This window comes from Melospiza melodia, chromosome 9 (genome assembly GCF_035770615.1).
Source record: "Melospiza melodia melodia isolate bMelMel2 chromosome 9, bMelMel2.pri, whole genome shotgun sequence".
NCBI lineage: Eukaryota > Metazoa > Chordata > Aves > Passeriformes > Passerellidae > Melospiza > Melospiza melodia.
This window is the reverse complement of record NC_086202.1, coordinates 28,794,620-28,811,698: the sequence shown is the minus strand read 5'-3', so window position 1 is coordinate 28,811,698 and position 17,079 is coordinate 28,794,620. Positions and strand designations below refer to the sequence as shown.

Here is a 17,079-nt window from a genome sequence, read left to right as displayed (position 1 = left end):
AGTCAAATAGTTCTTACTCCATTTTCCTCCTTGTTTTTATTTCACAGATTGTTTATATTTTGCCATTTGATGCTATCCCTGGAAGTTGCATGTATTAATTTTTTTGTTTTTATTTTCTGTTCACCTCATTGTCACCCGCACTTTCTCTGATAACTGGTAAATACAACAGCCTCCGCTCCTTCAGTTCGGATAGGTCCTACACGCTCAACAGGAGCTCCTATGCCCGGGACAGCATGATGATTGAGGAGCTGCTGGTGCCAGCCAAGGACCAGGTACGTGCTGTGTCCCTGCCACAGGGCAGCTGTGCTTCCTTTGTGCAGTGTGCAGGCCCCAGCCGTGCTTCCAGAGGCTCTGGCTGCTCTCTCAGCTGGGAAGAGGGGCAGGAAAGGAGCTGTGGACGGGAGACGGTGGGGTTGCCATTCTCTGGGTTTGATCCTGCAAGGGGCAGGTGGTGGGGGGCTCAAACCAAAAGAGTCTTTAAGGGACCAGTTATGTCTCTGAGTGTTATTGGCTGAGGTCAGTGGGTGCTCCTGTGAGGCTCCTGTGTGTCTTCAGAGTGCTTTGATAAGCTGGGAGCAATGAGTTTGACACTGAGCAACCTTTGTACTGCACGCACTGGGAATTACTTTGCCTGCCCTGTCCACATGGAGGGGACTCCAACTGCTGTCCTTGTTTTTTCACTCCTGCGAAGAATTTGGCCTTGTAAAGATTAAGCTAGTGTAGACTCTTCAGTTTATATATCTTCCAAACACTTGTGCAATGACTAATGCAACAAAAGCAGCATCTTTTGACCTGATGATAGCGTGGGAAAGTCTTCCCAAAAGCTGGGGATGGTTGAGTACAGTATGCTTTGTTTGTGAGTTCCCCAGCATTTTCCTTCGTGGACTTGCTTTAGATTTCCAAATCCAACTGAATTACTCAAGAGTTTCTTGATACACAGAAGTCAAAGACCTGCTAGGAAGCTGGATGAAAATTCACATTAAAATCCTTACTTGGAAAGGACTGGAGTGGAGTGGAACTGTTGTTTATGCCCTGGAAGAGCATAAGGTGGATTGTAATGAAACAGAGCTTTTCTGCTGCTGTTTTCACAGAGCATTCCTGCACTGGGGGGTTATTGATCTCAGAGGATATTTTGATGGGGAAAAGGGTTCACAAAACAGGACTTGTACATTTTAAACCTTGATTGTATTAGTCTGTAAATTCTATTGTGGGATAAGACGTCCAGTTTTACTACAGCTTTTACACAGTTCTGGTAGTGTTATGAGAATGGCAGAAATTGGGTTCTCTTTAGCAACAGAATGTTTACTATTAGATTGTTACTTTTAAGTGAAATGCTGTAAACCTCCAATAACCTTAATTTGCAACAGCCTTCTAAGGAGAGTTTCTAAAGCTTGCATAGCAGTGATTTTGTGGTTTTGTTTGGTTTGAAGTCATAAAACAAAATCTGCAGCTACTGGCGCTGGAAATTCTATATCAGGGCTGAGCACCTAAAGCTGCTTTGATGCCTTTTAATAGTAAGACTTCATTAAATGTTCTTGATACAACGGAAGTTTCAGAGGAGAGGAAGACTCTTCAGTCTGAGAATATATTGCATCATTTTATGATTCTGGCCATGTTTGTGATTCCCATTAAAGCAGATGGCATGGATTGAGCAGCTAGGGTGCACAAAACAAGGCTTAAAACCAGCTCTGTGCTTAACAACTCTCAAAGGATGTGGTACTGGGAAAAAATATCAGTCCTGTCTTGAGAGGTCAGAGAAGCCATGATTCTCTGCAAAACAAACGTGAGAGCAACAAACTATCTTCATGAGAATGGGAGACCAGGTAAAACTTTCTGCCAGGACTCCTCCAAACCTCCGTGTCCTGACAAAAATATATCCATCCTCTGGAATTCCTGTGGCTTCCTGCCCAGCCCTGCCCTAGCTTTTGGCTGAAACAGGAGAAGTGTGTTTGGGAGATGGAGAATATCCCTGCCCCTCTTTCTCATCCCTCTGTACATTGATGGGCTCCTAGATAACCTCTGCTATGGCAGGACAAAGCAGGGGAAAAAAAGCACCAATTTGTGTTCCACCAATGGGATTCACAGGAGCAAAGATCTTTGTGGTTTGAAATCAATATTCTGAAAGTCTGTCTGGGAACTGAGAGGAGTTAAGGCTATTTTGGGAATCACACTGCTCTGAAACAGGGTGATCCATTGCCTGTCTCTGTATGCCATTTCCTCTCCTTTTGTACAGCTCAGACCTGTCTGGAGTTCATGGCAGCAGCAAAGACAATTATTGGGAATTAATTTTATCACAGACATCAGTATGTAAAAGAGTAAGGAGCATTTGCCTGCCTCTTGGTCTGGTTAAGATAGCAGATCCCATCACCTTTCCCCAGGATCCCTGGTAGACTTGGGAGACTGGAAAGAGTCAAATGAAGAAGATTTGAAACCATTCTTACTTAACCTCACTGCCAGCATAGCACATGGAGTGTTAGAGAAGAGTTTCTAATAATTCTTTAGAAGTCATGATATTCTCCATTGTTTGCATTTGGTGGTTTATTGCTGACCCTGTTCACAGGGAGCTCTGAATCCAGGCCACACTGTACCTCATAACCTGGCTGGAGCAAAGTTAAAATTTCTGTGTTCTGGCGTGTTCCCTTGGATGCAGCCACTCAGACTAAATCCAAATGACTTCTCCATGGAATAATTTACATCAACCTCTGAATTTAATCAGCCAAAGGCAGGATGACTCGGGCTGTCCATTAAATAGCAGCTTGCTGAATCACTTCAGTCTGGATAAATTCATCTGGGAGGAAGCATAATTTTTTCTGTTTGCTGAACTTTGATATTACACAGCCTGGATATTCAGTTATGCAAGCAGCAGGATCCTCGCCAGCAGAACCCTCAGTATTTTTATACACACATTTGCATCTAAGGCTGCCACACCCTTTAGCAATGCATTTTTAATCTCCCTCAGTCCAAGGAGGGAACACTGGGACCTGACCAAACACAGAATGGATCCTGTGATTTAATGTCACTGACGCTGTAGTGTCTTCTGGACTGCTTATATTGCAACTTACACAGGAAGATTTTTTTTTAAATTTTTTTTTGCCTGCATGGAAAATCCAGCACCTCAACAGGCTGAAAAAGTGAGATTCACAGATGTGTGCTGTGTGTAAGATGAGTGGGTCCAACTATCAGCTTTTCCTACCCCCTTTCTCCACCAAAATTATTAGCTGCAGACTTTGGGCTTTTGCTTGCTCTGCACATGTCCAAAAGATCTGTTTGATTGCACTTGGTCAGAAAGGAATGTTTTATAAAAACCCAGTCACCTGGTGTACAGACCACGTCTGAGGGCATGGAGCTGGACTGAGGAACCCATCCAGGTGTGGAGGCAAACCTAGAGCACATCCAGGTGCAGAAGCACCTCTGTCTAGCACAGATTATTTTGGAGTGATGGTATTTCCTTGGAATTTATATGGCTCTGTGTTTAGTTTTCCATATCCCACTGCTAAGGGAACATAAGCATTTTTTATCTGTGTGAAAAATCATCCTTTTTACAGGACACCTGACCCCACATTTATTTGTTGATGTGTGTCCTGTACCCTGGTGCAGTGATGCTGTACAGCTTAGCAGGCCTTTCAGGGACCAACACCAAATTTTCTTGTTCCTTTTGGCCCATCTCTTGTGTTTCTTTACTTTGACCTATTTTTGATGATAAAGTTTATCACTGAGCAAAACAGCACATTTATTTTTGTTTATCTGAATTTTTACAGTGCCTGAGACAACCTGTCTGAATCTTGCACTGTTTGGTATCAAAAGTAATAATGTGCTCAGTGTGAGCTCATACAAATCACTTGGAACAGCAGAAACTCACAGTGTTGGCTTTCCTGCCTGAACCACAGGCTCTCCAGGAAATGTTGGAGAATCCCTAGTGTCTTATTGGAAAGACTAAGAAAACTGTCTTCATTAAAATTAATTACAACACATATTTCAAATGGCACCAATTAAGTCCGCTTTGGATGCTTAATTGTCATTGTTTTGACAGCATTCATTTTACCTTTTATGTCTGATGGTGTATTTTTCTGTTTAGCATATGCAAGTTTGCCCTCTATTGTTGTTGTCTGTGCTTGAACTGTGAGGCCTCAAGTACATCTGTTAGAGCCCAGAGTTTAACAAAAGATCCTTCATAGAAACATTGAGCTAGGAAAGGGAGGAGGCACCGAGCCAGGAGTGACAGAGCAAAGCTGCACTCTGCAGGGGTTTCTGTCAAAGAGCACTAAATTACAGTATCAATAGTTTTTGGAAGGAAACCTAGGAAGAAAACCTCATTTCTAATGAAAGAAATGCCTAAAGAGTGCAGATTTTTGGAAACCCCAGAGTGATGGGAGTGTTGCATGTTCTGGCCAGCAACACAGCAGCTATCTGCCTGCTTATCTTGTGGACGCTTCTCAAGAGAAGAACTTTTGTGTGTTTATGACTGAATTTGCCAGATTTACTTCTAATGCTGATATTTCTATTCAAAATCATTAATTTCCACTACCGGCATGTGTCAACATATAAAAAAAATCCCAGGTGGGAATAATAAGATTTTATTATTGCGTGCTTGGCTCTGGTTTGACTTGAACCCATTGAAATTGATTTGAAAGCAGCCCGTGAGGTTTCAGTGCAAACAGGCTGCTCTCTCTAGCTGCATTTGCCTCTAAGCAGCAAACAACCTACTTAGAGAAAACTTAGAGGAAATGTCAGTACATTTTTAACACCATCTTGGGGGATATCGTGTGTTGCTTCTTCGCTTACTTGTATTAATGTAATTTATGATGGTGCTTCTTAAACTGGGGAGTGGCTTTCATATCACCCTGGAAATAGGGGGAAGCAGTATTTGAAGTTTAGTTGGTTTAATTTCCTCAGACAAGAAAGACAAAGCGAGGCAAGTGTTTTGCTGGAATAGCTTTGGCGCCCAGTGGGAGGGTTTGCAGTGTGGGGGATGCTGTGGGGCACAGGATGTGTGAGTGCCCGTGTGCGTGGGCAGCAGGAGGAACAAGTCACACCTCAGGGAGTTAATTATAGCCCCACAGGGTTAAAGCTATTTCTGGCCACATGAGTAGGGGCAGTGGCACTCCACGAAACAGTGCCCATGTTGGTTGTGTGAAACCAACCTCCTCCTGCCTTCACAGCCTCGCTGAAACTCCCAGGGAAGTTATTCCCAGGTTCTGCTTGAAAAAGGATCTATCCAATGGCACCCTCTGAGGGGTGGTGTTACACTGCCTGTCTGTGTGGTGTGTGACTGCAGTACAAATGGTAATTCCTTTTTTTTCCAATCTTTCCAATCTTTTTAACCTGGCACACTAAAGTAAGTAAAGACTGGGGAGAGGCATTCTTGAAACTGGAGGAAGTGCAAAAAGTGGGCAAAAAGAATGTTTGAAGAGACAAGGGTTTGTGTGTGTATTTCATGTTTCTGTCGCAGGATTTCCAGTAATTATCAGCACTGTTAAATGGAAAGGACCAGATCTGAATTTAACATAATTATGTTAACAAGCTTGTATTTAAGGCAAGTGTTTCTAATGTTAATTTTAATTTTCGATGTATCTGTTTTGTTTTGAAGCACCTGACGTTTCAAAGGGAGTTTGATTCTGATTCTCTCAGGCACTACAGCTGGGCTGCAGACACCTTGGACAATGTTAACCTTGTTTCCAGTCCCATCCACTCTGGGTAGGTCACTTAGCAGTTTTCCTTTATCTGTAGATGTGGAACTGTATTGTTAGCTGCAGAATAGAGCCTGCTGTAATGGCTGGTAACATGTCTGTTCCTGCTCCACTTGAAGCCAGTGGCAAAATTCACACTGACTTCAAGGAGGGTGCTTAATAACAGGAGTCAGTCTAAATTCCTGAATATCAAACCAAAAACTTGCTTCTGAACTTAATTTTCCAAATGCCTAAACACTGTAATCCTGCAGGCTTCTCTTTAAGAGCCCTGTTTTGCTTTTTCTGTTGCTTATGCTTTGCTTTCAGTGTCATAAATTATTTTGTTTGCATTGTGTTAAATTATTTGGACTATGAAATCAGTTATGTTTTCTGTTCTTTCATAGAGGAAAAAATGAGGGGGCTTTAATTTGGGCTCTTATTTTATTTATACTTCAAGCTCCTGCCTAGTCTCCAATATCTGTAGTTTGATTTTGGTGGTGCTATTTGTTTACTCATGAGTCATCACTGTAATTTAGGTGCTTCTTGACAGTGCCACACAGACTTGATTTAAATGCAGTAGTAGTGATGTCTGAATGCATATTGTAAAAATTTGCAAAATGAATGTGTAAGTAATCTTTGCATATTATTAGATTGTCTAGTGTAAATATTTGCTTAATTTTTGAGATCAGGACATAAAATCTCATATCCGCTTTAATTTACTTCCCCATTTTGTGACTAATTACATTCTTATCATAAAAATGAGTGTGGCACATACCAAAATATTTCATTTCCAATACAGCAAGCCCCACGAACCTAAAGCTACAGTCCCACAATGCACATCTGCACCTGCATCTGCAGAACAGATCTATGCAGCAGTGGATTTTTAGGTCCCAAGCTGATAAAACGCTGCACGTGATCAGTGCTAGATGTAAAATGTCAAGAATTGCAGTATTAAAAGCTGAAGACTGTTGGTTATCATGGAATGGTGCTTTGGCAGAGGACTTCAGAGAGCTGGTAGCCCAGCCCTTTCCTTTGCTGTAGGATAAAATGTAGCCAAGCTATTTCTGAAAGACGCTTAATGTCCTAATAATTGCTAAAAATAAGAGATTCTATAGGCCCCCAGCTTCAGGAGCCCACTATCTTTTGTTTTACTATTACTTCCCCTAATGCTCAGCTTAACATTTCATTGCTGCAGACTCAGCCTATTTCTTACCCATGCTGGATATCCATTGTCATGTCCTTAGTGGGCATGGAGAACAAGATCTTACTGGTCTCTCAACAATTGTTTTCTACGTCTGAAGACATGCAATCCTGTATTTTAGACCAAAATGTCCCAGACCCTCCTTGGTGGTGCTTTCCCCATGCCTCTGCCCCAGCTCTCCCTCTCTGATGGGAGCCTGTTTGTAAGCCATGATCTCCACCTCCTTGGTCTGACACATAGCACACTTAAGCAGTCCCACAATGAGAGTTATCCCTTTGGTAGTTCCAGTTTCTGTTGGTGAATGTTTGTGATCTGCTAGAATTTCTTGGCTCTCTCTTGAAATCCTGAAGCTTGGTTAATTTTTACTGGTGTTGTTGTGTTTAAGTGTTTGGTTTCTCCCCTCTGTTTGCATTTGTCTCTATGGTTATTTCAGTTTGCTGGTTCCAGCCCCTTTTTCCATTTTTTAGCAAGAGAGCTTTTAATTCTGATCCAATTTTCCAAAGACTTTTCAGACCTTTTTGCTGTGCTGAAATTGTGAAGATGTTTAGCCAGGTACCTGTGCCCGGACAGCAGGGTGAGATATGCCCTTGAAGTTGCCTTTCAGTGTAGCAGGAAAGCACTGATGGTATCTCTTTTGAGGTAACTGCTCAGGTGATCCTGCACTTACCTTATCTGTTCTGTGCCTCCATTGCTTGCTGAGGTACCTAGGCAGTACTTCCACACATCAAAGAAGGAATCCAAATTCATTTGGCATTAATTGCTCTTGCCACTTATATATTTGGTTTGTTTTTATTTTGAGCCTGGTGGTAGGAAAGGTGTAATAGCTTGATTAATTACCTTGATCCTTTAGGCCGTTATAGAGTGATTATTAAATAATTTATTCCTGAATATTTCCTGGTGATTTGGGTTAGGCTGATTGGTCTAAAAATTTTCTGGTTTCTTTTCATCCTGATAGAAGATAGGTCTGATGTTTTCATCCTGCCAGTCCTCTGGGACAGTACTTGCCTGCCCTTAGGTCTTCAGCATGTTCACCAGTGATTCCAGCCCTCCAAAACATATGTTCTGTGGATATGGGGGCTTCCACATGAGATCTGCTCCCTTGGTTCATGGGCCCTCTCAAATGCAGAGGTGGCAAAGCTGCTGCCCAGAGGGGAGCAAACTGTGGCAGGGAGAGGGACAGATATCCTCCAAACATGTATACCTCTCCAAATGGGAATAAACCAAAATATTCTCCAAACATTTAAGGCTTTTCTGGCCCGCTACATTTCTTATTTGACATAGAACATCAATCAGAAATGATACTCTGAGGATCCAGTTCCTTTGTCAAGGAAAAAAAACTCCAAATCCCACTCGTTGCTTATTTGCTTTTCAGTTGTGGCCCCATATTATAATATCCTGCTTGATTTTCCTGGTTATCTTCACCTAGAGGCAATCAACAGATGTTCCCTTCTAATCTTCCAGTGCACACATCTGATATGCAGAGGACCATGACTTTTCACATCTCTTCTGCCAGTCTGTTCCTAAACAGCCCATCCTTTTCTGCTTGTTTGGGGTGCTTTGTGCTTCATCCCTGTCCTTGTCCCCAGTTCTGTCTGTGGCTGTGGCTGGGGCAGGGGCTGTGGTGGCCCTTTGGCCAGGCTCTGACCCCGCTGCTCTTGGCCATCTGCACCATCCCAGGGCTCCCCTTGTGCCGTGCCAGGAGCGGCACTGCTGCCTCAGGTCACTCGTTCCCCGTTTCCCCACTGCCAGGAGAAGGCATCAACGTTTGCTCTCATTTCCTCACCCAGGCAGAAGGGGAGTGCTGGGAGCAGGATGTGGAGATCCAGCAATGTATCAGTGAAAGGAGGAGAAATTGTTGGCAGTGATTTCAGCTCTTCTGGTTTTTCCTTTTTTCAAGCCAAGAGAATGTTTTATGTTTTCCTTCTTGAGTTCAGATAAGTTGTTTTGCCAGCATATGTTTTGAACAGGGTCCATTGTAAGCAGTACATTGAAATGCATCATGAATCTTGAGGCCTCTGGAAGGGTAGAGACCCTCACCAAAATGACCTTCAGCTGTCAGATGTGAGCTTACTCCTGCAGCTTTCCCAAAGTCAAATGTGGGTGTTGTCTCTTTGTGTTGCCTTTAACTCCTTCATTTCCTTAGCTGAAAGAAATGAGTGTGCCACATTACCTAACAATAGTGAAAAACTCAGAAATACTGGATCCAGTCTTGCAAAGTGGAATAAATCAGATTCTTTATAGCTTTCTGTATTTTAAATTATATTAACTATATGCAGTTTAAATTAAATTAACTGTATATAGTTTACTGCAGCCTGCTGTACACACAGAACTCATTTTTGACAGCAGTGCAATTGATGGCATGGGCTGATAATCCTTTCAAGCATCCTGCCACACATATGTTTGCACATTATGCTCTGGAAAACAAACTGCTTTAGGAAAGTGCAAGAACTGGTTTTCCATGGCACACAGGAGCATGTTTTTGGAATTTAATGAAGAAATTGTGTTGCAATAAATTCTCTGCCGACTGAGTAAACAGCAAATGCTTTTCTCCTTGTGCTTCTGCATTTTCCAGAGAACTTACAGAGTTGTGCTGACTAATTAAATGAACCCTCCCTTTCAGACTTTTTCCCATGTGTATCATATTTTATATGACATGTGTCACAATATGTGAAGCAAAAGCCAAATAATTTCTAAAGCTGGCCTTCAAATATGTTGCTTTTGTTATTTTTCTGATTGTTACTTTTTCTTTGCACTTATTATTGATATTTTCTGTTGCTTGCCTCTAATTATCTTACATTAATTTTCCCATTTGCTTTCTAAATTATTTTGCAGCTATTCCTCTCCACTCCCCCAGTATGATTCAAGGTGATAACTCAGTGCTTTCTGTGAATCCTCATTTTATTTTGTTTTTTTAAACTTTTTTTCCCACAGAGTGTGTGTAGATGTTTGTAGTGCATCCAACCACATCCTCATCCCTTCCATGTATCCAAGTAGAAATGCTCATTAGCCTTTAGCATTGTGTTTTAGAGGTCATACTGTAGTTTCCATTATTAGTGCAACATTAATTTAGGTAAGCATCAGCTACTAATGTTTTTAGCTAGAAAATGCATGAAATACTGTTTGGAGTTGTTACTGTTTTACACGGTAAGTTACTAACCAGAAAATTAATGAAGGAAATAATTAATTAATAAGCTACTGACAGTGATTGCCCTTTTCTTGGAGCAATGTGCACAAGGGCTGGTCTGCTGGAGGCTGCAGTTGGTGCAGACACCAGGCTGGAAAGGGCTGCTTCCTGCCCTGGGCCACAGCCTCCTGCCCAGGGTTATTCACAGTGCAAAGCTCCTGGTTGCTGAGGCTGGACTGACCTTAAAATCTACAGCCTAAACATCCCTGGTAACTCAGGGACTGATTTTTGTAGGTACTTAGTTTTAACTTCTATTGATTTTTTTTTTATTATGAATTTAAGACCGTTGGTTTAGTTGCCTGAAGATTTTTGGCACTTCATTCTTTCCATCATTTAAATAGTTTGGGTACAGAAGACAGCATCTTACTTGAGTGTAGGTTTTGGCATTTTTGCACGAGAAGAAAGCCTCCTTTTCATTATGAATTCTGAGGTGGCTTAACAAGCCAGTAACCATGTACATGACAGGCAGCTCCCCAAAGCATTGCCTTGTGCTGGGCCCTCAGGCCGAGCCAGCCTTGCCAGGCTCCCCAGGAGGCTCCTCCATGGTGCTCTGGCCAGCTGTGCCTCCCGGGAGCTGCTGCAGCTTCAGCCCAGGGGATGCTCCAGCCGGGCATCCATCCCTGCGCCCTGCAAACTGCCAGGCTGGAAGGGCCCCAGCTCCTCTGCACACAGAAACCATGCCCCTTTCCAAAAGGCCAGCTAAGCATCCATCAATAATAAGACTATAATCACTTTTATACTCTGTAATTTAAAGGTTGAGCATACTGGTTCTGACACAGGCCCAATGTTTAGGGAAAGTGTTTGGTTAGCCAAGATCCTGTCCTGCTGAAACAATTCCTCTTGTGAGGAGCTGGGATACCCTAGTGGCAACGTTTGGATTTGTTGGAGTGCACAGTGCATTTATCTAGGAGAGAAACATGGAATGCAGATACAGTTTTTCTGTATGAAAACTACTGTGAAATATCATGCCTCAGTTTTGTAAAGAGGCTGGCACATGCGAAATTGTAAATTTGGGCTAGGGTCATCTCAGAGAGCAGTTTTTACCTCCCCATCTTTACTGATGGATTTTAATTTGAAGAAAAGCAATGTAGCAACTTCTTGATCTGGAATTCAGCTGGACAACATTTCCACCATATTCCAGCTATTTCTAGCTGGTGTCCCTGCTCACTTCTCTCCTGCAGACCACTAAATACCAAATGCTGATTTCTCTCCTGCTTTTGTGCAGGATTTTCTCACCCATGTTGGCCAGACTTCTGAATACAGTTTATTTGCTGTGCCTGTCAGCTGCTGCTGTTGATACCCTGCTGGTCTCAGAGCAAATGGAACTGTGTTGCACAAATTCCCAGTCATAATTCAGAGCACTTGGGGGCTTTTTTCCGAGAGCCATCACAATCCCCTGGATTACTGGCTGACACCCTTAGTTCACTTTGCTGTCAGGAGCCAGGAAATTGAATGGATTCACCTGTTAGTCATGTGAAGGTTCAGTTCTTAAAAGCTGGAAGTTTTGGCAACAGCCTTGAAAATAGTGAAGCCACATGACAGATGTGTCAGCTATGTCAGTGTCTGTCGTACAGAAGGAACAAACAAAATCTGTACTGACTTCAAGACTGAGCTGGTAACTTGTATCCCTCTTGTTACCAGCCTGTTATTGCATCTTCTACCTGAAGCTATTCTAATATGAATTGTTAATAGCAATTATTCCCATGCTAATAGAAAGAATTTTATTTAAAAATATACCACTCATCATTTACAAATATGATTTCTTACCGCCTTATGAAAAAATGGAAAATTATGCATTGGAATGACACTAGCAAGTGCGATTTTTCTTTAATGTCCCTTTTTTTTGCTAATGAATCTTATCTTCAAAGAGAAGTGATGGCATGATTTCCTCCAGGGAGCCAACAGCCTGAAGGGTTATGTACTTGGTAGTCATCACTTATCCTCCCCATCAGTGGAAGCCCTTGGTAGCCTGGACTCTCACCCATGGTGCTGACACTTGCTCTGGCAGCCATCAAGAATATTTGCAAATACTGAGACAGTGGGAAGGCTTTAAAGACTGAGGTTCCTAAAATAATAAGCATTTTTGATTCTCCTTTTTCTATACTGTCTGGTTGCTTTATGCATGTGAGGCTAATTGCTCTCATTTGTGGACAATAGAGCTAACAGCAACGAAGGGATGTTTTAAAATTCTAACAAACCACTACTAATACATTTCTTGTGTACACTTTTAATCCAAATTGCCCGGTAGAACATGGTCATTTCACCATGATGTTGCTAGAGCTTTAGCAATTCCTGCTTTTGATAACCAGTAGTTAACATGCAAGTACAAGTTTTAAAAGGATCTTCATGTTCCTTTTAGTTTAGCTGGGATCGGGATGACTTTCCTAACGTTTTGAAGTCTGTGACTTGTTGCTGATCTTGTGCTTGTTTTGAGAGGCCTTTCACTGAAGAGTTTGCTTTATTTTGGCGCAGTTTCCTGGTGAGTTTCATGGTGGATGCCCGCGGGGGCTCCATGAGGGGCAGCCGGCACCACGGCATGCGGATCATCATCCCGCCGCGCAAGTGCACGGCGCCCACGCGCATCACCTGCCGCCTGGTCAAGAGGCACAAGCTGGCCAGCCCGCCGCCCATGGTCGAAGGAGAAGGATTGGCAAGTCGGCTTGTAGAGATGGGGCCAGCAGGGGCACAGTTCTTAGGGTGAGTTCTTCTGTGAGTTCAATTGTTTGTGCTCATGTCGCACCTTTCGCTCCCTTTATCCTGTGGATCTAAGTAGTTAAATGTTGACTCTGCCTCATCTTAACATCTAGCACAGGCTGCTTAACTGAAAACATTAAAAAATGCCAACCTGCCATTCCTCCTGTAAAGAACCCTTGCATTTTAAGGAGAATTTTGCCTCTTTGATGACGGCAGGATGGAGGTGAAGGTAAGGAAAGCCATGGGAATGCCAGGTCCCACCGCCGTCTACTCATGCAACCCTGCCTTGGAGGTCAGGAGGAGTCACACACTGAAAACCCAGAGCAGGTTTTGACCCTCTTGCTTGTAGAGTATTTAGAGAAACAGCACTACCACAAAGAATTGTCTGGAGACACCCACAGGGACCCAGATACTGAGCTCTGTTCCTAACGTGTGCACGGCTCCCTCTGGAGTTGTTGGGAGCTGCCTGTCTCCGTCCTGTGGAGCAAAACCACTTGGAGTGATCTGCTGTGGAGTGGTGGTACAAGTAGTACCAGTGCTAGGAACTGACTGTTTTTAAAGCTTAAAACAGGGGAAACAATCCACTATGATGTGGCCTATTTTTTTCCTAATTATAAATTTTGTTCATTACCGTGAGTGGCACCCTGGTATAAACTGCTGGTTCTGCCGGGAATGACAGCTTGTTCCTAATTTCCCCTTCTCGTTTCTCTTCCTGCTGCATGGATGTTATTCAGTAAACTGCATCTTCCTAAAAGTCCTCCCCCTCTAAATGAGGGTGAGAGCATGGTTAGCCGAATCCTGCAGCTTGGTCCACAAGGAACAAAATTTATTGGGTAGGATATGTACGGAAAAGATACAGAATGTCTACAGTTTTTCTTTTGTTTCCAATTTTTTGTTAATCCCATTATTTTCTTTAAGTTTCCTAAAACTTTCAGTTGATTTATGTCACTGAAAGAAAATCATAGTGGCTTGATTTAATATAGCTCTGCTACTACCTTGTGCTTATAGGCATGTAAAATTCACTGCCAGCATTCTGCTTTCATAACTTCTGTGCTTTTGTAATTTTTTAAATTTGAAGTGTTTCTACTGCATTAAATACATTTTAATACACAGTGGCAGTCCTTTAAGTTCAACCCTGTGGTAGAGAAGGTATTTACAGGCCTCGAGTGAGACTGTTTTGGGAAGAGCATTTGTAAAATGTGATCACATAAAGTTCATTACTTATGAAAGATTATTCAGAAAAAAATGTTATCAAATGAATGAATTGATTCAGCAAGATTGGAGAAATACTAATCTTTGCAACCTGCAAGAGGCATCTTTTTAAAATAAATTTACAAAGCCAAGTATGCTACCCAAAGGGACTGCTGTGTATAGTCTAAACATGTAAGGATGTTTCCGTATGTTTTTGACTGTTGTTTTCAAACCACATTGTGAAATTTATTGCATTAGGTTTTCAAAATATTGGTGAGTGTTTGGTGTTCCAAACCTGTTCAATACCTTCTCACTGATTATTCTTGTTAAATGTCATGCACAAAATTGTGTAGTTTCTAAATATTTACAGAGACAGTATCTGAAATATTAGCCTGCAAAGATTGTACTACAGCCTTAGTTTTCAGCTTGTGCTCTTTTTGAACTAGAGACTAAATATTTTAAGCAATGTGTTTGAATTTTTGGTGTTTTCTTACTGTGCACAATGGGAGAGAGCAGCTACATTCCTGTTTTTTTGTTAAAGGACTTGAGAGTTGAAAAATAGACTGGGCGTTCCTAAAAGCATCTAAAATATATATTAATTAAACTATTTTTATTATTTTCATGGGGAAAAAAAGACTAACTCTTCTCCCTGGGAATTTAATGTGCGAACTGGGCCTCAGGCTAGTTTGTTTTTTCCCCATGATGGCTGTTGTGATTTCATGCTCAAGTGATGGATTGGTCAGTGCACCCAACATGTGGCAGATGTACAGTACCACAGAAATGCTGCACCCTTCTCCCATCATGTGATGCTGCTTTTAACCAAGTTGTTACAAAGCAGTTAAACCCTTTACAACCTCTGTAGGAAAATGATGATACTGTCTATTTAAATGTCTTAAAGCTGCATAATCCATAAATGTTCACTTACTGTGTGATTTCAGTCGGTTTGTCTTAGCATACTTTAAAATGCATATCCTGCCTGTGAAGTGTTTGGCAACAGTGTCTGTTTTGTTGAGGAATGGCACATGAAGTGAATGGTGGTTTCTGTTGGTTGTTCATACAAACTGTTCAGTAATGCACTTGCAGTCCTCTGTTGAAGGTACATTGTCTGGTGACATAGGTGTATTATTAACCACCTTCTCATTCCCCCCAAAATGTTTGACAGTAACTAATAGCAATGTGGTTGTGATGTTGTTCAACCCAGAGAAGTCCGTTCTGAAAGGATCTAACGATTCCCCTGTGATGTTTGCTGTGCAGAGGTTGCAGCTGTGATGCTGGGCATGAGAACCAGAAAGTGGAGCTAAAGAAAAACAGTCTCTTTTATTTCACAGGAGCTGCATCCACAGAGAGCCAGGGAGAGCTTTGAAAACTATGGGACTTAGTTTGAAGTTCAAAATCTGCATAAATGCATGGTTCCTGTTACAGTCAGTGGCTGTTGCATGCCCTGGGATAGACAGACTGCTTCTGAACTGACTTTGTCCCTTCAAACTCTCTGAGCCAAATCCAAACTTTGACTGTGCTAATGCCAGTTAAAAGTCAGCAGTGCTGTGTGTGCTGGAGGCAGGTTGCATCACCTACACCCTCAGATAAATGAGCAAGGAGGACTCTCCTTACTAAAAGTTGTCACTATTTTTCTCATGGAGGCAGATATTTCAAAAGATTTGCACTAAAAACAAGCTATATATTAGTATTTTTGATTTATCCATTAATATAGTTTAAATCATAAAGGATTGTGCAGCTTTGGCAATTTTAAAAGCATTTTTACCGTAACAGTGTTTACTATTAAAAATGACTGTAGTTTTCTCAAGGACCCATAGGAAATTGAGGGCAGTGAGGTAATGTAGGGTTACAAATAACATGGTTCCTTTTTCCCTAGCCCTGTGATAGTGGAAATCCCTCATTTTGGATCAATGCGAGGCAAGGAGCGAGAGCTGATCGTCCTCCGGAGCGAGAACGGTGAAACGTGGAAGGAGCACCAGTATGACAGCAAACATGAAGACTTAACTGAAATACTTAATGGCATGGATGAAGGTAAATATTTTCTCAAAGCTTTGGCCTTGCCTTTGTGAAGGCTTGCTAACACGGGCTGACTAAAGCAAACTAAAATAAAACAGTGCAGGGGATGTCTGACTTCAGGGAATACAGTGTGTGTTCCATATTAAACTGATGGAAAGAGTGTAAGGAGAAGCTGTTCTGCAGTGGCCTGGAGACATCCTGAAATGAGTGGTGAATTTTGGTCTGAAGTCCTGCCAAGCTTAAGCAGAGTTTGCACAGTTGCTTTCCAGCATGAATTTGGGAATAGCACCCAGCTGGAGGCACACGTGTCTGTGCTGCTCAGGCAGGGCCACGGGAAGGTCACTGCAAACCAACAATGAAGTGTAAATAGCAGCTCTGTGGGGCCTTCCCAGGGACACAGAGCTTGGCCCCTAGAGCATTCTGATTTCAGATGGTGGTGTTGGAGATTGCCTCCCACACGTGCACAGCCTGCCTTCCTGGTGCCCATCTGGGGAGTCTGGCTCCCTTGTTTTGCTTGAGCATTGCTGTTGGTGTGAGAGTCCCTCAAGATGAGGGCACCCAGCTGTACAAATCCATCAGAAGATGCTGTCAGAGATGGTCCCTGAAGACAAATCATGGGCAAAGCCAGGCTATGGGGCTGCAGTGATCCCTTGGCACCACTGCTTTCTTTTCCTAGCAATCATTTTTCAATACTCGTGCTGATAAACCATTACTCAAGCTCTTTGCATCTGAGTGTGGATGAAACAGTTTGTGGTGCGAGCTTTGGTTTTGCGGAAGGGTTTATCCTGGATAACCTACAGGAAGTCACAGTGTGGGTACCAGCTGCAGGAAAGTCCTTTCATTATCAGCACAAGCAGGTGAAGGAAAGGATGAGGCTGTGGATGGCAGCTCTGGGAGTATCTGTGGGGCAGCTCTGCCTTTGATTTTGGCCTCTCCCTGTTTGATGAGCCTCAGCAAAAGGCATGCCTTGGGAGCGTGGGAGTTGTGCTGCTGTGAGGGTCTCCCTGGGCATCTGAAATACAGCATTTTTTATCGATTTCCTGATCTTCTGGGAATGGGGGCAACAGGAAAGGCTTCACTTTGAAGTATTTGAACTGCACCTGAGCTTGTACAAACACAAAGCAACAGCA

The 17,079-nt window shown here is 42.5% G+C and overlaps 1 protein-coding gene across 6 annotated transcripts in view; it reads left to right on the top strand.

Annotated features, from left to right (window-relative positions):
• ANK3 (ankyrin 3) overlaps window positions 1-17,079 on the top strand; it is a 335,607-nt gene that overhangs the window by 267,054 nt on the left and 51,474 nt on the right. For all 6 annotated transcript variants that reach the window (XM_063164024.1, XM_063164029.1, XM_063164025.1 and 3 more), the window contains 4 exons: window positions 170-272; window positions 5,588-5,694; window positions 12,524-12,748; window positions 15,810-15,964. In XM_063164024.1, coding sequence (XP_063020094.1) covers window positions 170-272; window positions 5,588-5,694; window positions 12,524-12,748; window positions 15,810-15,964 — 590 coding nt within the window. The remainder of the gene's footprint in view (window positions 1-169; window positions 273-5,587; window positions 5,695-12,523; window positions 12,749-15,809; window positions 15,965-17,079) is intronic.